Source organism: Vidua chalybeata, chromosome 5 (genome assembly GCF_026979565.1).
Source record: "Vidua chalybeata isolate OUT-0048 chromosome 5, bVidCha1 merged haplotype, whole genome shotgun sequence".
Classification (NCBI taxonomy): Eukaryota; Metazoa; Chordata; class Aves; order Passeriformes; family Viduidae; genus Vidua; species Vidua chalybeata.
In genome coordinates, this window is record NC_071534.1 from 37,196,205 (window position 1) to 37,221,048 (window position 24,844).

The 24,844-nt window shown below is 38.3% G+C and overlaps 2 protein-coding genes across 14 annotated transcripts in view; one reads left to right on the forward strand and one right to left on the reverse strand.

The window, feature by feature from the left end:
• The window catches only part of TMEM19 (transmembrane protein 19), a 30,094-nt gene extending 18,168 nt beyond the window's left edge, over window positions 1-11,926 (reverse strand). Inside the window, exons 1-7 of one of the 9 annotated variants that reach the window (XM_053944242.1) lie at window positions 11,835-11,915; window positions 8,596-8,678; window positions 7,743-7,848; window positions 5,921-6,066; window positions 5,631-5,818; window positions 3,837-4,082; window positions 2,312-2,347 (exon numbers count right to left, since the gene is read on the reverse strand). The gene's annotated coding sequence lies outside the window, so the exon portion shown is untranslated. The other 8 variants (XM_053944240.1, XM_053944244.1, XM_053944236.1 and 5 more) reach the window with 8 other exon arrangements.
• The window catches only part of ZFC3H1 (zinc finger C3H1-type containing), a 41,167-nt gene continuing 28,206 nt past the window's right edge, over window positions 11,884-24,844 (forward strand). For 2 of the 5 annotated variants that reach the window (XM_053944228.1, XM_053944231.1), the window contains exons 1-6: window positions 11,884-12,579; window positions 16,958-17,377; window positions 20,919-20,983; window positions 21,235-21,433; window positions 21,620-21,834; window positions 23,356-23,479. In XM_053944228.1, the coding sequence (XP_053800203.1) occupies window positions 11,997-12,579; window positions 16,958-17,377; window positions 20,919-20,983; window positions 21,235-21,433; window positions 21,620-21,834; window positions 23,356-23,479 (1,606 nt within the window). In that variant the 5' untranslated portion in view covers window positions 11,884-11,996. Of the gene's footprint in view, window positions 12,580-14,921; window positions 14,959-16,957; window positions 17,378-20,918; window positions 20,984-21,234; window positions 21,434-21,619; window positions 21,835-23,355; window positions 23,480-24,844 lie in introns of those variants that run through there. The other 3 variants (XM_053944229.1, XM_053944230.1, XM_053944232.1) reach the window with 3 other exon arrangements.

Sequence of the window (24,844 nt, forward strand, 5' to 3'; positions counted from 1 at the left end):
AAACCACCCCAGTTACATCTGGCATGTTTTGATATTAGCTCAGCAGCACTTAGCAAAAGGAAAAAAAATAGTAGTATTCTTAAACATTTATTAATAAAGAAACCACATGAACAGGCTATTAAGTCCAACTATTTGTGAATTTGTTTCATTGTAGAGGTTCAAAATGTAGACCACACTGTGAGCCACTGAAAGATGAAGAGCAGTGGAAACGTGTGGCTCATTTCAAAAATAATCTCCTTAATGGGATGGTAAATTACCCTTTCTTTGAACAATGGCTCAAGTACCCAAATGCTGTGTCTATGTAAATAGTTGTTGACTGAGACTTTTCAAGCAGTTGCTCATAATGTCTTTATCTGCATCTAAAATAAAAGGGCACTAAACTACACAATGGCTGTTTGAAGGGGCAAACTCTGCCAGTGTAATCAATGGGTGATAGTGTTTCATCTGTTGGGTCTCCAGTCAGGATATTACTTTGTATCTTCCCCATTGCCTTTTGCCAACATTGCAGTTGCTCTAAGCTATAGTGACTCCAGCTATCTGCCTTTTCCATGTGAAGAGAGTGGGATGCTTTTCTAACACAACTTCATGCATTCTGGGTGTGAACCCTTTGTGGCTGTACCATGCTGCAATGCCATGCAAGTCAGGGAAGATGTGCTGATACAATGTGAAGACTGACCCAAAAACTCAAGGGAGATTATATCAACACCATCAAATGGATAAATAAAACCATATGATGAATGCTGATGGGCTCCTGGTAGTTCTGATAGGAGAAACACAATAACATCACTTCATCCACTATTGAATGTAGTCCTCATTTTTGTCTGTTTCAGTTGATTAAGACTGGAGGCACACCAGAGATTACTGCATATGTACTTAGTTCTGACTAGAGAAGTATAGAAAAATAGTTGCTATACCTTTTTTCTGCAGATATATTTCTCAGTTTACATTTATAATCCATTATATACAATCTAAGGCATGTAAAATACCTCTTAAATCACCTTCAACTTTATTTCATCTTTTTATGTTACTAAAAGCATGGAATAGTTGAAAGTGAAGTATCAAAATTAATATGAACATTAAAACTGAATAAAGGCACTATTAGTGTTACATTATAACTGGGTGTTATACACAGATTAGAGGCACAAGCATCAGCTACAAAGACACAGCTTAAATACTGAGGATATTGTGTCTCTCTGAATTAACAAATACTTTACGTTTCTATAGCAGTTAATCATAAGAAGTTAAAAAAAAACTTCACAAATGGGCAAAGTTTAAGGAAGGGAAGGAATATTGGTCAATGCCTTGTTCCAGATCACATGAAAAACTCAACAGCATAAAACCAGATGATCTGCCATTTTTTTATACACAGTGAAACATTTTATTGAACATTTTATTAAATGTTTGTAAAAGTTGCCTTGAGCCCTAAGCAGAATCTCTGGATTGTGTAGTAAGATAAATTATAAAATCATTCTTCTGTTGTCACCCATATAAGGACTATAAGGAAAGATCATGAGGGAAATATTCATCTGTGGGTTGAATGCACATTCAAATCCACAGCATAATGGGACCTTCCTCATTTATTACAATGTAGAAATCTTGTACTGATTTGGTCTTGTGAAGACACTACACTTTAGTAGAAGCCTATTAAAAACTACTATGGACAGCAGTGGTGTCTTATGTTTTTGAAGATAATTATTTTTCTTACTTACACTGCAGCAATTATTATGAAGTTTATAATATAAATTAAAACTCATAATTCTTAGATTTACTGCAGATTGTAAATTTGTATTTGTAAGGTTGTATCTGAAAAATTATATATTATGTCTTACCTCGGCAAATGGTCAGTTTTTTGTAAAACCAGATAATTATTACTTCCTTGGAGAGATAAATATTGAAGGATAATGCACTTGCCAAGTGCACTACAGATTTAGCTGTATTTTGCAGATAGACAAAAGCAGCAAGTACTCTGTGATCAATAAACTGGATTTTGGGAAATCTACTTTGTAATAAAGAATGAGTTTTTTATAATTGAATATTTATTAAATCAAAAAATTAAGTCATGGAAATACAATATTTTGACTTAGGCAGTATAGAATTTTGGTCCTGGTTCTCCCAGGGCAAATACCCACACATCCAACTTCAAACACTGTTATGGAATTGAAGACTTTTTCAGTTTAGAAACTGGATAATTTAGTATGAAATGTGAAAATATCCTGGAAAACTAAAACTACAGAATAAAAAAGGAAAGTTTTACTGAAAAAAGGTGGCTATAACTACACATGTTCAAAAGTTAAGCAGAAATATCCCTTACCTTTTTCTCTTCAGTCCAGATTCAGCAGAAGTGGTGCTGAAAAAGTATTTCAAAAGTAAGATGAGTTTAAGTCCTATGACAAAGAGTTGCAGATTCCCAATGTTTTCAGCAACTGAAGTTTCTCATCAGAATGACTATTGCACTGCCTATTCTGCTGCTTTGCTGTGATAATTTATTCCCATTCTTTCAGTCAACAACAGTAAAGTGATGCCACAGGAAATCATTCCGTCCTGAAGCAGATTAAAAATGGAGAATTCAAGGCACTAACAAATAGGGTGGAGCCCAATCCACTCTGCTCATGCCAAAACAGTGTCAATTAAAGATTTATTTTCTTGTTCTCCTGACTTCAGAGATCCACCCAGTGTCAGAAATTGGTACTGAAGTCCCAGAACATCCTGTCAATGTACACAACATTCTAAGGTAGAACTAAAGTTTTAATCTCTTAAAAAAAGGTTTTGACAGGCTGGGGGGTGGGGAGGGGCGTGGGTGTGTGTGGAAGCACCTTCTTCATCTGTGAAAGGAATCTGCATTTATGCCTTATTTATGCCTTTCTCATAACAAATATAAACAAAACTTGGTGCTCTGCTTTTCAAGATAGGAAATTCTTCAGTTCTGTGAACTCTAGAACATCATTATAACAACAGGAGGTTATCTCCCAGCTGCCAAGTCTTACAAGTCATTTATTTTTTCTTGATGACATGGACATTTGGTAATATGGATGCAGAAATGAGAATGACTAGGATTCAAACAAAATCTTCTCAAAAGAAATCTCAATAAATAAATAAAAAGTGAACATTTTTAACATCCATGATTATTTAAGTAGAATGGCTCATGACTTTTTAAAAATATATTTTGCAGACTTTTGTCTTGAGACTTTACCAGCCCACTTTTATGTTAATTATTTGAGACTTCCACCTGTAAATATGTCCAACTATCTGGAATTCATCTTATATGTTTAATCTCTCTTATGGCAGACACTGATTTAGGTGGCTTTAGGCATGCTGGAGCTGGTTTTTTTTTTTTTCCTTCCCCTAAAGATTCAAACCCAAAAGAACATTTGTCAAAGACTGTGAAAATGAAAAACTTGAGAACTCTTCTGGAGTCAAAACTGCCACACAAAGAGCTTCTGATTTTTTTTTTCCTGAAAACTGATCTTACAGTTTTACTAGAAAAGGTTCACATGCAAATATAACTAGTAATTAAAAATTTTCTGTACAATAATCAGGCCACTAGTAGCTGCTGGCTAACATAAGATACTGAAACTTTTGCAGAAATGGCTCATGGCATGATGTTCTTAGGACATTTGCATATATACAGTCAATTTGAGCCTATGGATGTCACTCCTCCTAGTAATTAACACAAGGAGATTCCTGCAATATATCTCCCCTCACTTTACATCTGGGGAACTGAAACAACCAGCAAATAATTTTTTCTTTCCTCATTAACTAAGAAAAGAGACTGATTATATATTTATACTGCTAAAAGAAAAAAATAAATAGCAGCTGGGTGCAGCTGAAACACTGACCTCTCAGTAATTGACACTGCTTAACTGTAAAGCTACTCTCCAGATGTATTTGGACTGCTCTGAGGAGAAGATTCCAGGAAGTCCCTAGAGAGTGGGCTAGTCCTAAACACCAGCTGGTCTTGAAGGATTGAATCTAAGTCCACCTATTTAGCAGAACAGGCAAAGTCAAATATCAACTCTCTGTGTCTTTGGAACTACCATCCTCTTCAACTTGTTTCCTTGCCAAGTTAAGGTTCCTGAGCTTTCCTGAAAATAGTGTAAAAAAAAATTGTTTGGAGCTGGACAAAACATTTAAAATTCTTTAATTTTCCTACATATTAATAGTTCCGATTACATTTAAAAATAACAGTGAAGAGCTGTAAGAAAAGCTGAGAAATTGTCCTGGCACTGAGGGTTATGTCACACCTCTTTATGTATCAGTTTAATTCTCCGGGCCTGCAGCCCCAATGTTTCACAGCTACCAACTGAGACGTAATATGCATACTCCTTTTTCATAATATCACTTTTATAAGGCATTCATTTCTTAAAGTCTGGCTCCCTTGTTGGAATGTTTAATAGTATAAATAATCAGGCAACCTGGTGGCACAGTCCAGTGGGATGTCTTTTTCAGCATGTGCAAAAACACATCGAATGAAAAAAACCTAAATAAAACCTGAACAAAAGAAATAATGAAAAGCCATTGCAGCTTTTTTATATTAAAAAAAAACAAAAACCAAAACCCACCTTGATACTCTGGTTCTAGGATATCCCCTAACTGTTGTTGTTCCCCACCCTATTGCAGCCCTTTTTTAAAAGGGAAAACTCTGCTTATTTCCAACTAGCACAGACACATTTTCCAACAAAAACTCCTGTCAACAGCCAGGACTCTTGCTGTTCTGTCCTTAACCCTATAGCATTACATCGTGGCTCTGCCTGTGGAGATTGCCATGACTGCCCTGCTGTCATAGAACAACCCTTACCATGCTACGATGACATCAGAGATTTTCACCTTCAGAGGCCAGACATAATCCCTCTTATATATGGCTCCCTGTGGCTCCACAGGCCATCCATGGAGTCAGAGAATGGTTTGCGTTGGAAGCGACCTTAAAGACCATCTACTTCCAACCAACCTACCATGGGCAGAGACACTTTCCACAAGATCAAGTTGCCCAGAGCCCCCTCCAGCCTGGCCTTGAACACTTCCAGCGATAGGGCTTCCATGAATTCCCTGGGCAATCTGTTCCAGTGCCTCTCTATCCTCACAGTAAATAATTTCTTCCTAGTATCACATCTAAACCTATCCTCTTTTAGTTTTAAAGCCATTTCCCATTATCCTGTCACTACACACCCTTGTAAAAAGTCCTCTCCAGCTCTCTTGTCAGCCCCTTTAGGTACTGGAAGGTGCTATAAGGTCTCCCTGTACCTTCTCTTCTCCAAGCTGAACTGCCACAACTCTCTCAGCCTCTCTTCATAGGAGAGGTGCTCCAGCCCTCTGATGCAGCTCTAGGATGTGATGTCCGTACTTCCACAAAAGGAGTGGAAGCTTATTATTGCTCTCCAGTACAAACTGCAGAATTTGCTGTCCTGATTAGCACTTCTGTACTTGCACAAGAGCCATTGGCTTTCTTAGCCATCTGTGTTACACAGATTCCTGATATACCTTTGGGTCTATGCACAGTTGTGGATAACTTTGAAAGCAACACAGCTTCTTAATATCCCCTTGCACTCCTATGCAAGTGCCTTGCTGCTATGTTGAAGCTCTTCTGCAAGCATTAGTGCTGCGTGCTCTTAGCAATAGTAAAATATTACACTCACGTTTTTCCTTATGATGATACCAAACAAGAAATGGCCTTTATTGATCAATCAGCAAGGACAGTGGGTCTTTCTGGCTGGCACACTCCTGTAAATGCTCTCATCAGCCTTTCTACAGAGCAGTCACCATTTGCTTCTCTTTCAGAACTGTTTTGCAGGACTCAGCCCTGGGAGATGGAAACATTGCCTGGCTGTGCCAGGAGTGCCAGTTACACCTTGAGTCCTCATGGCCGTCCCCTGATAACCACCCTGTTGCACCTCAGCTTCTCCTTACTTACTTTCTGGTGACTCACCCTGGCAAGGGGGTGTGATTGCATCAGTACAACAAAGATTGGTTTGCCCCAAATTTTCTGTAAGAGCACAGCAATACTGCAGCACTTGTCGAATTTGTTTGGTCCATAACATCAGATGAAGGGTCAAGACCAAAGATGCAGCACACCTAGACACACGGGTTTCCTTTGTAAATTTGCAAGTGGATTTTATGCAGGTGTCCAAATAATGTAACCACAAATACACTTATTTAATCATAAACAATTTCTCAGGATGGGTAGAGGTCTGTCCATGTAGAAATGCTGATACTACTACTGTCACTAAGAAATTTTTCAGACAATGCATCATTTTGGAATACTCACTGTACGATATAGTGACCAGGGGACTCATTTCACAGGACAGGGGATCTGTAAAGCCCTAGAAACCCAACAGCATTTACACTCTGAAGTGGCTGAAAGGAAGAAATCTATTTTAGAATTTTACTGGCCAAACTTTGTGAATAAAACAGCCTAAAAGGGACAAATGCTTTCCCTTTGGCCCTAATATACATCAAGATCTCTGTAAATAAAAACACACACTATGTCCATGTGAAATTGCAACAGGTAAGCCCATAAGGTACTGCATAGCCCACCTAATCCACCACATAGATCCAAGCTACATCTCTAATAGTGGCAAAACTATTCACTCAGAGGTTGGAAAAAATTCTTCCAGAACTTGCTTCTGAACGTACCACCATTGGGGACCACAGACCTGAATCTACATCAAAGTGACACACACATGACTCAAGATGAACATCATCAGATCCATAAACATGCTCTGCCTTCAAACAGTTGAAATTTTTTGTATCTTTGCATAAAATACCTTTCTTCATTTGGCCTACCATTATGCTAAAGACTTAAATATTTCAAAATGTTGGGTGTGTTTCAATATCCCTCTTCACTCTAGTGAAGGTGTCATTGTGCTTTTCATAGCATGGAATTTGTCAGTAAAACAACCATTCTGGAAAACCTTGAAGGCAGAAATTCCTTGTCGAAGGTCACAGATGGGAACTGATCCAAGTTGATCCAATAGAGATATGCATGAAGCTCCAACTCCTACCCATCACCTGGGATTAGTTGCATCTGGGAACACTTGATATTTGAAAGCAAGTGCAACATGCCACATGGGACAGAGTAATTCTCAAAGTTGTAGGACATGACAGGATATTGCTTCTATATGTTTCTACAGTGTTTTTAACAAAAAGAAAAGTATTGTACCTTCCATACATAGACAACAATGCTACAGTATAATTTCAGAAAAAAAATCTCAGGAAATTAATGTGAAGTTTATTTCTTCACTTCTTTGTCCTTCCAGCATTCTCTGTGGAATCAAATCCATTGCAGTATTTACTTGTCAAACAGAAAAGTTACAATTTCTTATATTATTTTGAATCATGCTAATTTGAGCTTTTAGTTTCAGACTTTATGTTTTGAGGAATAGCTGAAGTATTTAAAAATCACTGAGGAAAATACCAAAATAGCAGAAAGTGCTACTATGTATGTACTTGCCTATCTATCCAAGCATAAAAAATTACCACAGACACTTGATCTGTTAAATATCTCTAACTTGACTGTAGCATCTGCATTCTATAAATAACACTATAAATAACTACACAATTTGAAGAATTAAGGAACAACAAACATGCCATCAAAAGGCAAAAATAAAGCATTACACACTCACCACAGTCTTTGGGGTTAACCATGGGCTAGGTGTCTAATACAAACTCAACAGAAAAAGCCAGACAGAAAAACCCTACAGCCTTCTTTGCCCTAAAGAGGGCATGAATTCAATGGTTCAGTTTCTGACCTTGCTTGCTTGCTTCTCTTCAAAATGTTGCTTACTTCTAGGAGTCCTTGCTCAAAGGCTTGTGTAGGGTCTCAAGTACCAATGCAGGATCCTCAGTTGATAACCTCTGAGGATACAGGAAAGGGTGCTGAGGTCTAACAGGAGGGAATTAACTGCTACTTGAATGTGTTTAATCTGAAGTTATCTGCAATGATTATTTTATGTTCCTAAAAATAAAGTCTCTTGCAAAAGAAAAAAGTGTCTTGTATGCAAGAGTTCTGTCTTTTGGGAAGACATGACTCTTAGAATCAGCTCTTTCATCAGACTATTAATACCAGAGGTGAAAACCTGAAATCACATTTTGACATCTTCCAGATTTTAAATAAGTCTTTTTAGTAACTGATAGGTATTGAATAATTGCTGTCATAAAAAGATTTTTCTCGTCACCAAGTGCATGTCTGAGAAAATAACAATGTGACTGATTTGTATTTTACCATTAATTCACCATAAATACCAAAATAAAAATTACATACTACTTTTTTTATTTAAAAAGCTTTTATAATAGTCTTCTGTAAAATATCTAATTTTAGTCTCTTATCTCATATAAATATCTCATACTTTTACCTCTTCCAAGGGAAGATTCCTTTAGGTATTTAATATAATTTGCTCAGATATATCTCTTGGTGCATGTAATCTCTTTAAGCATGTAATGAGGCAAGTATTTAATTCTATCATTATGCAGCTCTGCCTGCTATTTGAATGTGATTCTTTGTTCATTTTCCAATCTTATGTCCTCATCTTTTTACTTTCATATGTATTTCGAAGGCATTGTGTTTAAGACACTGTGTTCAGGCTATGTTCAGTAAGAACTTACTTATACTTAGTGCTTATTTTGAAGTTGGATGTTCCTAACTGGATAGAAACTGCTTTCTTCTCTGGAAGATTTCACACAGCTTTCTGTTAAAAAAAAAAAAAAAAAAAAAAAAAAGAAGAAAGAAAAAATCCAGAAGAAATTAGTTAAGAAACAGAAAGAACAACAAAATTATGTGAAATTGTGCAAGCGTCAGATTGTGGATTAACTGGACATTGTGTCAGCAGGCACAGGCAGAACACAGGAAAACCCATAAAACTGCAGAAGAAATGCAAAGAATATATTTATTTTTGTTACCTTACCAACTAGGGGATCTACTCTGAACCTATGATAGTAATTAACACTTGCAAAGCAAGAAGAGCAAAAATAATTTTAGCCTAAGCCAAATTTTATAGTACCAAAATATACTGCATGTCTTTTATATTCTGAAATCTGGCCAAGTTCTTGTAACTCAGACTATACGTCTGTAAAAACAAAATTCACTTTACGTTTTGTCATTGAATTTAATTTACATGATAAACATGTTACTAATTTCCTGCCTCAAACTTTGAAACAAGTCAAATTCTGTACTCCTGTATTAAAATACAGGAGGCTGAGGCGAGCATTTACAGGAGTGTGCCAGCCAGAAAGACCCACTGTCCTTGCTGATTGATCAATAAAGGCCATTTCTTGTTTGGTATCATCATAGGGAAAAACGTGAGTGTAGTATTTTACTACAGTATGGTCTTCTGTATTTTAAATTATTCTATTTGTCCTTTACTGAAAATATATTCACTATTTAATAGAATTTTTTTTCTCCATCAGCAATATAATCTGTTTCACAGGCATGAAGTCAAATGCAGCTAAAATAAAATTTCTTTATTTTTTCTCTTAAGTTCACACATTGCAATGAAACCTCACAAAAAATTCTTTATCTATTACTTGTGTCATAAACAAGGAAGTTTCTTCATGTTTTCTATTTGAATGGCAGCTTTCAAATGTTTATGGCCTTTGTTCAAATGTGTAGGTAGCAAACCCATCAGAAAACCACATTCTTTTTACACATGCCCTCTTATTCCCTTTACAGGAAAGAATTTAACACTATTAATTTCTCTATTTATTAACTGTGATGAATCTGCTTCTTTCTGAAAATTTAAAATTACTCACATGATAACCCTAGATGACAGCAAAAAGCTAGGAATATCAGATGACTGAAATGAAAGAAGGGACATATGATACCATAGGATATACAAAACCACTGGAAGATTCTCAGGGTATTCTTTTACAGACGGTTAAGTACAGATGGTTAAGTTTGCTCTTAGATAGAAATTTATAATACAGATCATATAGCATTTTTGAATAAATTCAGCACATTGTTGGATGAACAGTAAGCAAACATACAATAAAAATCAATAGAGTGGGAATACCCATGTCAGGGTAATTTCCTATGAAAGATCTGACATTTTGCCAATACTTTACAGTTCTGTAAACGCTTTGCTTTCCTGTCTAAAAGGTACTGATACTAATTTCCTACTGGTGCATGAAAACACTTAAAAATAGAGGTAACTGTACAAAGGCAACTGGAAGCAGATATATACAAAGCTCTGGGATACCTAAGTAAGGATATGTGCTGGGAGGGAAATTTCTGCAGCTTACACGTAGTGATACTGAAACTGCTTTGTAGCTACAGTGGATTAGATTTCAGACATGGACATAGGCACCTAGCAATGTTTAAGAAACCTGCTTGACCTCCAGCTGCTACTTGAGATCAAGTTTTCAGTATGTCCTATGTCATATTTTCATGGTTTTAGTACTGTGGGATATATAAAATAATATAAGCTTGATTCCTAGAGATCCCAACAATTTGAATAGAAGTACTGACACAAATAGCACACTAATGTAGAATGATGTATATTTGGGGTGGGGAGGGGGAGTGGAAAAGCAAACCTTTAACTTGCTTCCCTGTAAACATCTTTAAAGAATGCACACTGTTTTAAACGGAAAAAAATTGAGAAATTTAGGCTATGATATACACCTTCCATTACTCTACCCTGTTTTGTATGAAATCACTGCAATGGTATCTATTTTAAGTCATATAGTTTGTCTCGTTCGATCAAAAAAAAAAGAGGGTGAAAAGTGTTTTAAACAAAGAAAAGTAAGCTTGTTTGGCACAACATTTTGGACTCTACAATGCATATGCATTATCTCTATTCTTGTTGGATTTAAATGAAGTCTAGAGAGGAAAGGAAACAGTAACATGATACTGAGTTTTATTTTGGTGCTTGTGATTTCATAGCACGTTACTCACTAAAAAATACCCTACAAAACATCTTAATAATTCACTCTCAGGAAAAGCATGAAGATGCAGCCATCTTTCTCCAAGTTTGAAAACCCTGGCAAATTTGCAAAAACATTTAGCATGTATAATTCAAAGGAATCTCTCAGGTTTCTCAGTTTTTAAAGTCAGGGTTTGTGAATTCTACAGGAGACACTAATGTGACTTAAGAAAAGCTTTATTTAAAATGATTTTTTTTTTTTTTTTTTTTCACAAGCAAGTCATCACTGCTCTCCAGTCAGGTTTGGTAGGATGTTGCATCCCTTATCAACCAACTAGGTAGCAATAGAATGCTACTTAAGAGATATGAAAATAAAACAAATTATTGAAGGTGTTTATGAAGTTGTTTTACACTCCCTGATGGTCACTTACATCACTGAAGGCATTAGGGCATTGAACGTCTAGGCAATCACAGCTCTGGAAAGCTTTGCAGAAACCTCCTTAAAATTTTTAACATTAATTTAGCTACTAGGAGGGTTCTGGGTTTAATGCCTGAACACCCACTGCTTTCCCTTCTTTAGCAGCCTGCACACTGTTTGGGGAGAGCAGCAGGGCGCAGGCCGCACCAACAGAGAAATGGCGTTCAGCACTCCCAATGAGCACCCAGGAGGCCCAAGCCCCCGCAGCCTGGACGGCGCTAAAGGGAGCTACCACTGATAGTCCCGCGGCGGACGGCAGGGCAGGGCAGGGCAGGGCAGGGCAGGGCAGGGCCGAGCCGGGCCGGGCAAGGCAGCACGCCGCCATGCCACCGCTCCATACCCACACAGCGCCATGCCCTTCGATAAGATGGCGGTCTCCTCCCTCGCCTCTCTACCAACACGGAAGGCCGCGCCCATTGGCGCCCGCCGCCGCCGCGCGATAGGCTGAAGCCCCGGCTTCCCTGGGCCGGGCTTTGCACGGCCTCGCCCCGAGCGGGGAACTACATTACCCAGGACACCCCGCAATAGGGGCGGTGGCCCGAGCCGCTTCTGTTCTTACGCATTGGGGCCCTGTCTCCTCCCAGGCGGGAGGGACGGGGCGTGGTCTCGCGAGAGTCCGCGCGGGGCGGCGGAGGGGGCGCAGCGCGCGCTGAGACCGTTGTCGTGGGCCCATGGCGGCCGCGGAGGCGGCGGCTGCGCCCGACCCCAGCGGGCTGTCCCCGAAGGAGGAAGGGGAGCTAGAGGATGGAGAGATCAGCGACGATGACAACAACGGCTTCGGGCCCTATGGCGGCGGCTCCGAGCCCGGCGGCGGCCTCGGTAACGGCAGTAGCAGCAGTAGCAGGCCGTACTCGAGGCGCCGGCCGCCCCCCGGGCTCCACGGCAGCGGCTCCATGTCCTCCCCCGGGCGGCCCTTCCCGCGCTCGCGGCACCAGCCCCCGCCCGACACGGGACACGTGCACGGCCACGGCGGGTACCGGCCTAAGGACTCGTTCCGCTCCCACCCGCCAGCGCCGCGGATGGCGCCGGGCTCGCACTCCGACACGGGCCCCCGGCTCTCCTTCTGGGAGCGCAGCCACAACGCCCTGGATCGGTTCCGCTTCCGAGGCCGGCCCTACCGGGGCGGTGGGCGCTGGGGCCGGAGCCGAGGCTGCAGCGATCGGCCAGGCAACCCTCCGGCGAGGCCGCCCGGAGGGGGAGGCGGCGCCGGGTTCAGTAGTAGCCAAGGCTGGAGGGAACCCTCGCCTCGAAAATGTATCCTTGAGACGTGCGCGGGGTGTGGGGCCCGTGCTGTTGCGGTGGGCCTGGGTGTGGCCGTGCCGCGCTACGTGGCCGAAAGCCGTGGGAAGGGACGCGTTTCTCTACCGCTCTGGCAGTGGGATTCCCGCAGCGGTAACGGAGAGGGAGGCTCCCAAGCTAATCCTGGGGGTTGGCCGGGACAGCCGGGCCTGCTTAAGGAGAGGCTGCTGGGAAGTCGGATTAGTGCCCTGGCCTGGCTTGCGGCTCGGCCGATCTGTCGGGTGTAGGGAAAAAAGAAAAGCATAGCCTGAAAAGAAGCTTTTGTCGGTTGGATTCCGGGCGGCTCCTTTTCTAGCCCGAAGTGCGAATATTGTGAAGTGGGGTCACTCTTTGGTGCGGCAGTTTTAGTATGTATAATTAATGTCACAATTGTAAAGCTAAAACCCTAAGCTTGTTAATTTACTGTATTGGGCAATGAAGGGTCTACTATTTTTTTTTTCATTTTCACTTTTGTCCCTTCAGAGGCTATTGTACATAGGTTTAGCCTTAGTCAGTTTTAGTTAAGCTGGAGTGGGTCTGCATACACAAATTTTAGTTTATATGGGCATTCAGATGAAAACGATACCCACCATTTCTTGTAGGATGTTCTCCACTGATTGATCATAACAGTTTAGGTGACTCATTACGAGAGTTCTGTTATTTCATCCATTTAGGAGCAGAAATTGTGAAAGTGGTGGGAAAAGCTTCCCTAATTTTTCCTGTTTGCTATAGGAAGTAACATAAAGAACTGATTCTGAGTGTAGCTTGAGGCAGCCTGGTTACTTGATGTAACTGCATTGTTGCCTAACTGAAAATGTAGATGAGTGTAAAAAACACTGAGCAAGAGAGATGGTGGTTTAATCCTGTTCTGCAGAATTTTACAGTGTTCTGTTGTCCTTCATATCAATAGTGAAAGGATGTGTTTTTGCTAGAACCAACAGTGTGGATTGATTTCTTGGCTTTCTTGGATCTTGTTTTAGATACAAGATTATTAATTATGTCATTAATATTTTTATTTGTTTAAATGTAGATGGAATATGTAAATTAGCAATAGAGGTGCTTTTATTTAGTTCTCAAGTTACAGCATCATTGAAGGCTTCATTGGAGCCCTTCATTCAAGGGCTCATTTTATCTTGGGAGGCACCAAGTGAAGATGTGATTTGCCCAAGGTTTCACAGTAAGACAATTCTAATGCTGAAAATAGTTTTGGAGTCTCTTTGCAGTGTTGCTCTGACTACTTGAAAGTAGTTACTTTCTGTGTAAGGAGTAATTTGCAGGGCAAATGTGGAGATTGCATCAGTCTCATTAAGAAACATTGCAAGTTCTGTTTAGGACAGTCTCCTTCTCTCTTTTAATTAAAAGAGCATTCAGAAGTGAATAATTCCGTTTTCAAACCAAAAGTAGAAAATGAGGATATTGAAAGTGTTCTTATTCCTGACACTTAGGATTTAGGCATCTGTTGAAACATGGTAGATGGAGGATGTTCTATTACTCTTGCTCTTTAATAAGTGAAAATTCAGTTGTTTATGGATCATATAGTTAAGGAAGGTCCATGATTTTCCCTCAATATGAGTTACTTCCTGATTTTTTAAAACATCCTTGCCACCTAATACAGTCAATATTAGAGAATTAATGAATACCAAGGTACCTCCATGTTGCTAAAATTAATGGAGTACCGGTGTAGTTCATTGGCATGTGACTTCAGAGGAGACTTTCATATCAGCTGGTACAAGGAGGCTTGTGGCCTGGAATGGTATCTGAAGTTCCTCCTGGAAAATAAAGTGTTTTAAATGTCTTGAGTCCTGATTTTTGGCTTCTTCTTAGTAGCCGGTACAGTGCTGTGTTTTGGGTATAGTGTGAGAATAATGTTGATAACATACTGGTGTTTTAGTTGTTGCTGAGAAGTGCCTACACTAAGTCATGGACTTGCAGCATCCCATGCTCTGCCAGTGAGGAGGTGCACAAGAAGCTCGTAGTGTGCAAAACTGAGACCAAAACTTGGACCAAATTGTGTTGCATACCACAGAATGTCATACCTGGTATAAACTGTGAGGAGTTGGCTGAGAGCCACTGATTGCTGCTTGGGGCTGGGCTGGACATCTCTCAGTGGGTAGTGAGCAATTGTATTGTGTGTCACTCTCCTTTCTTGGGCATTATTCCACTCTCTTTTTGTTATCTCCCTTTTCATCATTATTACTATTTTACTTGATTTCCATTATTAAACTGTTCTTTTTTCAGCCCACATTCCCTCAACCCACATTACCTTTTTCCAAGTTCTTTCCCCATCCCACCATGGAAGGAGGAGTGAAAGTGTGGGGTAATAAGTTGCTGACTGGGGTAAACTATGACAGCCTGGTAAGACAGAGATTGTTTACTTGATTTATCCTTGCAGCTTGTGCTTTGCACCATGTTTTGTAGGAATACATATGTAAGTGGAGTAAGGGACATTCTTTATGTAAGTGGAGTAAGGGACATTATTTAAGGTGGAACATTTAAAGAATTCCTTTTACTTTTTTTGGACTGTTAGCTTTTATTAGGCTTTTCTCTTTCTATTATTGGCAACTTTAATGTTAAGCTTTTATATAGTAATTCTCCAGAAATTCTTGCATAAAGAATTGTGGAATTTGAGTCTGAAATACAGAACAATTATGGAACTTCCTGTTTCCATTGAATTCTAAACTCTTCACCATGTACACTTTTCTTCATTTCTAACTCCCACTTTCTTCTTTTTGGTTATTGGATGAAGTTTCTCTTGAGTTGGTTGAAGCACAGTTGTTTTAATAAGTACGTGCCTGTCTACCTTTCACAGCACTTCATGGAGTCTTGCATTCTATGTGTAGAAGCACTAAAAAAAATTTTCTACATATGTGAACCACAGAATTTCTGGTTAACTCCATTGTGGGAGCTTCTAGCAATTGTATTATCCCGAGCACAAAAAGCATCTCAAAACTGACTTGTTACCCATGTCCAGATGACTTTGGAAGCTATTTAAGTATTCCAATAGCAGATCATAGTTAGACTTATTAGCTTCAAAATTCCTTGTGTCTTATGAAATGATGAACGTAGCTGGCTCTTTGGAAGTAGATAGGTGTTGGAAGGGAATTTCGCAGATATGCTTATTGCATAATTTGGTGTTATCCTGCATATGGTTTTTAGCATTTTAAGCATATTTTTAGACTGTCTGATTGCTTTTTGGAATTTATGTAGTTTATCTTTGCTAGTTTCTGCTTTTTGTGCTGACACTTGAGAAAGCACTGTATAGCAAAACATTTCCTGGTATTATGGAAGTAGCTTTTGCAGGATCCGTACCGAGATTCTTCATACTAATGTTAGAACTAAACTTAGCAAAACATCCAAGTAGTTGATGCTTTTTGTGAGCAGAAGACAAATAAGTTTTCCCTTGGATTCAGTATGCCTCCATTCAGAGGATACCTATTTTAGATTCTGGTTTTACTCTGCCTATTGTTTTAAGAGATGATGTTGATGAAAAAGCATTTTGCATAACTGGGTGTGTGAGTCAGCTGTTGTCACAGTGGGGTTGATACTCTGAGTCAAATGAGTAAAACCTGACTTGGTATCCTGAAAGATTTCCCCTTGAGCATGATTATTTTACAGGATTATTTTCAAGGGTCAGGTTAAAGTTAGAGGAGTTGATAGTGACATAGAAGTTACAACTTGTGTTCTGGGTAGAGGTGCCTAAGAATATTTCCACTGCTTGCCTTGAACATCCATGAGTAAACTTTTCTGAGTAATTAGTAATTCCCAGTTGTCTTCAGCATTTCTGAAATTTTTGATCGCAAGTCTTCGTTACTTTTTTTTCCCTTCAGTTGTTCATTGATTCTTCTGTGCCTTACCTCATTTGCTGAACTGCATTTACTGCAGTGTGTAATTGTGCTATGGCCAAACTAAGTATTGGCTAGATGTGGCATTTTATGAAAGTCTAAAATGAGTGATTCTGTCTTTTTCAGAATGTCAGATAGTGAGTCAGTACTGGAGTTAGGAATTCTGGAAATTTGACTTTCCATGGTAGAGAACCATCTCAGCATTATAGCTGTTGTTTCCAGGAGGGTGGTGTGAGTAAGAGATGAGACTTCTCAGGAATTCATGACCTTCTTGTCATAAGTAGGATATTCAAAATTGTTGGTTCGAGAAAATGTTTGCCAATATGTAATAATGGCTACAGCTTTTGCATGCTGCTTGTATTTATTAAGGATATTTTTCAAACTAGCCTTAAGGTAAAATATATGAGAATGGACATAAGTTACGTTTGTCTTAATTGGTCTTCAGTGGTAATATTGCCACTGTTGTAAGATTGTACAAGTTCTTGTCTTGAATTTCTTGACCTGTAATTCAGCTAAAACTTTTGGAAGGTCCCCATCTAGAAAGCAGAACCACTCTTCTAAAAATGAAAGCTCTGTGGAAGAAAGTTTTGAGGATCTGCTGTTGAAGTATAAGCAGATACAATTAGAACTTGAACACATTAATAAAGATGAAAGACTGGCTTTGAGCAACAGGGAAGAAAATGAGAAGCAAGATGGTGAAAAACCAGTGGACACTGAGGACCAAAAAACTCTAGAAAATGACAGTATTAAAACGGACGCTGTAAAAGAAGGACCTCCTGAGGAGAAAAATCCAGTTATGGGCTTTCAGGCATTTGAACTGAAACCTCTCAGACAAAAACTGCCTACTCCAGCTGAGAGGAGCAGATTGAAAAAAGGCAAAGAAGGCATGAAGCAGTCCTCGCAAAAATCTGAAGCATCAGAATCTGGCCAAGGTAAAGAAATACTTGTAAAGTTATTTTAGCTTGTGAACTTCTATTTGCTTGCTATTGATGACTTTTGAGGCTACCTAGAGCAGAGGCTAGACAGTGTTAAAGGAATAAAGTAGTTATTAATTAAAAAGGCCTTCAAAGGATACACCTTGGGCAGTACAGGAGCCCAGCCGTGGCTCTACCTAAGATGGATGCTTGGTCCCGGAGTGTTACGCTTTTATTTTTGGTCCATTTATGAATTGGGGTCAATTGTCCAATTACAGCTTCAGGTTATGAAGTCCCGTCCTCCCAGATTGCTCTCCTCAATTTGCTGCTGTTTATAGTTTTTGGGCCTGAAGCTGCAATGGTATCCTTTGTTCTCAGGTTGGAAAAGCTTGTTTTGTCTAACTAAACTGTGAAGAGACCTTGCTAACACTTTATATGAATTTTAGAGTTATATGCTAATGCAGTACGGAATCTGGAAAACATGAAAGGTAAAATTAAGGCATCACTATTACCTATTGTATTTATTAGGTGTTGGGTTGAACTTTACTGTAATTAAAATGTTACAAGTTAAAGATTTAATGTACTTAACTCTTGTGGTTTTTAATTACTTGAATTGCATAAACATGTTGGGAAGTATGTTTTTGCTTTGGATTTGTGTTTTAAATAATGTGTTTTCTTAGACCGATTGTTTGGCAGAAAGCATGAGGACAAGACTTGAAGGTTTTAATTCCTGTTCACAGCAGAAATCATTGACTTTCTGCTGAAAGTTTTACTTTTGCTTTTGCCTTGTTCTTTTCTGCAGAAGCAAAATGTGGGGATTTTTTTAGCTGAAAAGAGAACATTTAGAGACCCCTTTTTCTGCATTTCACCTTTGTGTGTTTTCTTAAGTGTAAGACAGGGTCATGGAATATTCTGAGTTGGAAGGCAAGGATCATCAAGTCTGACTCTTAAAAGTTAATGTCCCATACAGGGATCAAACCCAACACCTTGGTGTTATTAACACCATAAGAGATTTTCACAAGAATTACTTTGATCATTGTTGATATTCATGAATAATCAAGAAATCATAGGCCAGAAATGGGAAGGATCTGTAGACAAAATGAAACCAAAGAGTAGAATATTAATTCTTGTCGAGTAGAATATTAAGTCTTGCAAAGATAGTTGCTGACTAAAGAGGGTAATTGCTGAGGTGCATTAGCCAGTTACTGAAAAACAAGTGATCATGTCCACCTGGCCTGTACTAAAAGCAGTTGAGCTTACTTCTAAGTCTGCAGGAAAATAAGGCAGCTGGCTTAAGCTTCCTACTCTTAAGGCTGCATGTCCTTCTAGTAAGTGATTGCTGTGGTTGAGGGTAGTGCTTGAGGCTATCACTTGTCATCTAGTGTTCACTAATTTGCCAGTGTGTGTAAACTATCAATTTGAGTGGGAAGAGACAAAGTAGTTAATGGATTGAATAAGAATGCAGGTGAGTAATTGGCAGGAATATGAAGAAAGGTAGGACTAGAGCACTGAAAGTCAGGATGATTTATGTATGACTTCAGAACAAGACAGATCTTGTAAACAAAACAAAAGAAAAAACCTGATAATTAGTAGTCAAACCACCTCATTTTAGGTAATTTCTCCCCCATATGTGTTTCCCATTAATAATAGAATTTTTTGTGTTCTTTAGGAGTTCATACAAGTTCTGTTGACAAATATAAATAAAACAAATTTTGGTGATAAAAGAAAAACTAGTAGTCTGTGTGAAGAGAACATAGCAGGACCAGAGTAAAACAGCTATTTAAAAAGCAAAATAATCTCAAAAATCCAGTTTCCAAACTTAAAAGCACTGAAGTTGATAATACAGTTCATATGATAGTGAAAAATAGATGCTGAAATATGCATATTAAGAGCATTTAATTTTTACACGATACTCAAATCTATGATATATGAATGATCTTAAAGCAGACAGATTATGTATGAATGAATGTTTATGACAATGTAAGGCAAGCTTCCAAATAAAAATTCAACTAATTGGGGTTATTGCAGATTCACGTGTATTAAGTGAATATATACTACATTAATCTCCTTACTGCCACAATACATGCTGCATGTATTGGAAAATCAGCAAAATTTGATTTTCACATTTTATTTATTTTTAAATAGTGTACTGGGTATTCCTGCAGGTTTATAAAAGTTGAGGAGATGGTCTTAAAACTCAGGAAAGTTTCAGTCTCTCAAATTAATTTTCTGTGGTTCAGCTGCTCTGACTGGCTTGATGGTATTCCCTACTTTACTTCCCATGTTGTGCATTAACCTGCTGTGTCCATGTTGTCCCCTTCTGGTTTCAAAGAGCATTTGTACTTGTATAGAATGTCCCTTCATATGCTCGTATCAAAAAAAAACTACTGTACCATCTGTCTTCCTATTTTCATCCTATGGCGTGGATGGTTAGGAACTTCACATAGTATACTAACTTGTTCGAATTTTTTCTGTAGTTCATATGGGTATTAGATATTATTCTTTTTTTTTTGTATGTGCATTTTTGAAAAATGCATGCATGTGCAAAGAAGACTTTCAGCATTTTTTAAGTTTCATTTTTGTTTATGTATAAGGTCTTGGTGTACTTTAAACAGTGCCTTTCTGAATATAATTTTTATGAAATGCTAGGAAGAGTTAAAGCTGTACAAAATCTGAATTTATTTTTCACCATTTTGAATTGTGGGAAGGAATCTTTCTTTGAAGAAAGACTAATATAGCTAAAGTACTCCAAGCTTCTCTAAACATTTCCTTCCTTTGTCTGGTGCATATAAACATGTATGATTATGTAAAAAAATGCATGATTGGTTTTTTCAGCCAATTATATTACTAATTATTTGCTATAATAAAGTATGCAATACTGCAATATGTACGGCATTATCTATACATGTGTAAAATATAGTATATTTATGTGTGTATATATATATATACATTTTGAAAATCGGCTATATTTTGTAACTTCTAAGAAATTAATATTTTAGCATGTAAATGTTTGTAGTGGGAAAACAGTGCTGTACTATTCATTTCCACTATTCATTCCACAGTAACTTTTTTCTGCTTTCCTTTGGTGTGAAATGGAACAAGTGTGTTCTTACTGCAGCTTTGGGCCTTCATATTTAACTCTGCAAAAGAATGACCAGTTGCTCATAATAGCTGCCAGTGAAATATGAGATGCTCAAGACAGTAGCTGATATGAGGTGGTGGTATAAAACACATCACAAGAAGTCTTCTTTTCTCCTTGTCTGCAAATCTGTTTTTCTCTGTTTCTTGACGAACCTTACATGTGAACCTTAAGACAGAGTTACTAAGAAATGACAAGTCTTGCCTTAGGCTTATGGAGTCAAATTTTATCAGACATGCCAAATTTATATGAATGTTTGTTCATGTGATCTTACATGTACCACAGCTATTGTTTTATACTGTGTGTCAGTGATACTAATAAAATATGGTTGTATAGATTAAAATTCGTGTATCATTTTAATGTAGCTCTGACTCATGAGAAACAGTTTGTTCAAAAATACGGTATTTTTTCTCTTGGAAGGTACAGAAGACAAAGAGCAGACATCACTGCGAAAGCTTAGCAGTTCAGATGTTGCATCTGAAAAGGTAAGAAAATTTTCCTCCATAGATGAGGCATGATTGCATTATGGTAGCTTTTTCCAAATGGCAGTCCAGAAACATTCTGATTATAGGAACAGTAAATTTTAAAGAAATGACACTTACCAATAAAGTAGGATTTTGAGCTTTCTTTTAGTAAAAATATTGGGGAAAGATGTCAAAAGACCTTGTAAAGAAAAAGTTGTTAAATTGCATTTCTTGACTTTTTGTCTTGTCCTTTCTTCTGTTTTCTTCTCAAGAAGCTGCTTGATGATGAGGAGGAGATGTCTGAATTGCAGCTTAGGCTTCTTGCACTTCAGTCTGCTAGCAAAAAATGGCAGCAAAAAGAACAACAGGTGATGAAGGAAAGCAAGGAAAAATTAACTAAAACGAAAAGTGTAACACAGAAAATCAGAGCCAGTACGAAAGCACATTCAACAAAAAAAACTAGTACTACAGGTAATAAGTTTAATGTTACTGAAATGTCTGTCAATGGTGTGGCCTCAAAAAGAAAAGTTAAAGTGAGCAATGTGCCTTTAGTCATCATAAACTCTCTCACATTTACTCAAAGCTCTTGAAGAATCTCAGATTAGGTGGAACCAATTAGGTAAGATGGTGTTAATCACATACTTTTTTTGTTTATAGGCAAGCAAGCTTTGAGGAAGCAACAGACAAAGGGAAAGCAACAAAAAGAACTAGACCGGCGGCAGAAAGAGGAAGACCAGAGGAAACAAGAAGAAGAGGAGGAGAGAAGAAAGAGAGAAGAAGAAATAAGAAAAATTAGGGACCTCTCAAATCAAGAAGAGCAGTACAATCGATTTATGAAGCTAGTTGGAGGAAAGAGGAGATCAAGAAGCAGGGTAACAAATTTCTTACGTGGTGTTATGGCATTACATTTAGGATTTATGAATGATTTCTGTCTTGTGTCACCATCCTGTCTGAATCTCCCTGTTCTTCTCCCTGCTTCCCCCACCCTTAGAATAATCAAAATATAGCAGTGAAAGAAAAGCTCAATGTACTTCAGTGTTTACAGTGTTTTAATCCCATGATACATACGCATTTCCTTTGGATTTGGAAAATCAGTTTTCGGTGAGTTGAACCTTTGCAAGTCAACGATAAAGCATTTTTCTTCTAAAGACATTTTGAACATTGTAACCAAAGAGCAGCCTGTAATTTAACACTAACCAATCAGTGAAACTTCTTTAGCTTTCTTGTTTTAGATTTCAAGATTTTCTTCTCCACATTTTCAAACTTTTTCTGTATATACAACTTCAGTGGGTTGCTTCTGTCAAAATGTCCTTGGAGGGCTTGGTTGCTTTGTAGTATTTTTTCAATGTAGTATTTAATCTATTTTGTTGAGGCACAAGATACGCCAAGACAAAAGATAATTAGTTTAACCTCACATAGTGTCAAATTAATGAAGTAATAGTTACTGCAGTGGTCATCATGTTATCCTTGTGGCTGTTCTTGTTCTCATGTCTTTCTCTAAAACATTGGTTCATTATAGAAAAAAATTACTGTTTATAGAGCGTTAATTCTCTCAGCCTGGAAGCAATACAGCCACTGCAGGTGGATGCTTCAAGTGCTTGGAGCTACTAATGCTGTAAGAAGAAACAGCATCTAAGGGGATTGAGACTCCCTGTTGAGGTCATGTTGTAGAAGAATCATATTTATAGTAATATTGAGTGGGAAATGGAGACTATGTTTGACTATTAACAGTAGATATTTCAGAAGCTACCAAAATGTCTTCTGTACGCCTCTGAAAGATACAAGTTAAAGAGTCTGAGAAGTCATACTTAGGGGTTCTGCATATTTTCAGTCCTGAACATTGATTGGCAACCATGTAGTGTTAGGAGATCTTTAAACATTGATTTATGAGTTGACGGTCTCCGGGTTTGTCTCAGTGTGGCATGTGGCTCCTTCTGGGACAATAAAAAGATTGTTCACTTGGGAGCTGTTTCTAGCAAGGATAGTTCAAGCATTCTTGGTAGTTGCCATGGCAGATTACCAGAAATAATAAAGCATTTAATTCACTTGCAGTCTTTCAGAAATATACATCCATGACCATTTGCCAGATATATAATGACCTAAAATGTATTTAAAAATTGTTTCCATGTATCATAACACCCCCTCCCCATCATCCTGGGAGAGATACAGTTTTAAAACTGCCTGTTGATTTGTCTAGTTGCTACCTGCAGTGGATTTGATTACAATGTAATATAAATTTTCTTCTCCTTGTACAAGATAAGTAAATTGTATTTATAAATCCATTAGAATTAAGAAAAAATTCTAAGGGCCTTCTTCCAGAATTTATTTCTTAGTGGTTTACTCTGAAATAATGATGTAAGACCAGGTAAATAAAATACTTTTTTTGTGTTTAGTCATCAGATACAGACTTGAGATGGTCTTTGGATAAGCAGCCTACAGAGAGTGCAGGAGGCATATATCAGTATGATAATTATGATGAAGTAGCTATGGATACAGACAGTGAAACTAACTCACCAGGTAAGACTTAGTTACAGTTTTCTTATATGTTGGTTGGTAAAAATAGGTAAAATGGAGGAAATAAGCCGCTGTTCTAGAAAGAAAGTGTTTTGAGTTGTCTGAATTACAGAACTAACATTTTAAGGTGAGCTAATTGTGTTAATGCTGGCTCTTTCCCTCTCTGCTGTAGTGGTATTTTTAAGGTCTTCAGGGTATATTTTTCTCATTGCAGTACTGTGGGTTTATGCTTGTATATTCCCAATCAGCTGTACAGGGTGTTGACTGGACAGACAGCAGCTTTGCAAAAAAAGGGCCTGGGGGTCCCAGTGGGCATTGAGTGACAGGTAGGTTGGCAGTATGGCTTTGGGTGATGGGCAAGCCACAGCCTGGGTTGTGGCATTGTGACTGTTGGGGGTTAGTGGCTGGAAGGGCCTGTTAATCACCAATGAGATTGCCAGTTTTCTGGTTTCACAGTAGGAGAGACTGACATTCTAGAGTGAGTTTAGCAAAAGACCTTTTTGACTAAGGAAAACTATTTCAGGCTTGTTTTTCATAAAGTTCATTGGGAGACTGCAGCACTTGGCTTACAGAGACTGAGAAAGCTGCATTTGTGTTGAGAAGGCTAAGGAAGGATTTTATTCTTGTCTTCAATTACTTATTGTAACAAAACAAATTCTGTTTAGATAGAAGGTGGTCAAACACTAGAGCAGATTTAAATGTTGTGGAATCTCCATCATCAAATATACCTAGAACTTGACAACCTGACTTTGGGGGCAGTCCTGCTTTGGGCACTTGTGCTGGGTCATACACTGTCCAGAAGTCTCTTCCAGCCTAAATGATTTATTGACTCGAGTCTGAGGTGCATTTAAGGTAGTTGGGTTTCTGTGTTTCATCTCAACATATGGAGAGTTGAGAAAACTTCATTAAGCATACTACTTGATTGGCTACTTTTTTCTCTTGCTTTTCATCTTCCACCCTCTTTTCCTTTTTTTTTTCCTTATTTTTTTCTCCTTTCTTGTCAGCCTTCTTTATACATTATTTTGTTAAAATATTATACCTGCTATTTTGTATAAGTAAGCTACACAAATCTCTCTTGATAAAGCATCTCAATTTCTTGTTTAAGGTTTCAGAATTTATCAGCAGTGCTTTGGGTCTGCTTCTGTCCTACTTTATGTTGTGTTTTTGGTAGCCTCTAATCAGGCTACTGAGATCTTGTTTGAGAAGGTAAATTCTTGTAAATTAAATTCAGTTTGAGGGCTGCATTACCTTAGCAGTACTGGTTGGCTGTACTTACATTTTGTATATAAAACGGAAAAAGAATATGTAACTACTCTTTTTAAAAATATACATACTTGTAAAAAAAAGCACTGTGCTGTCTGGTATTAC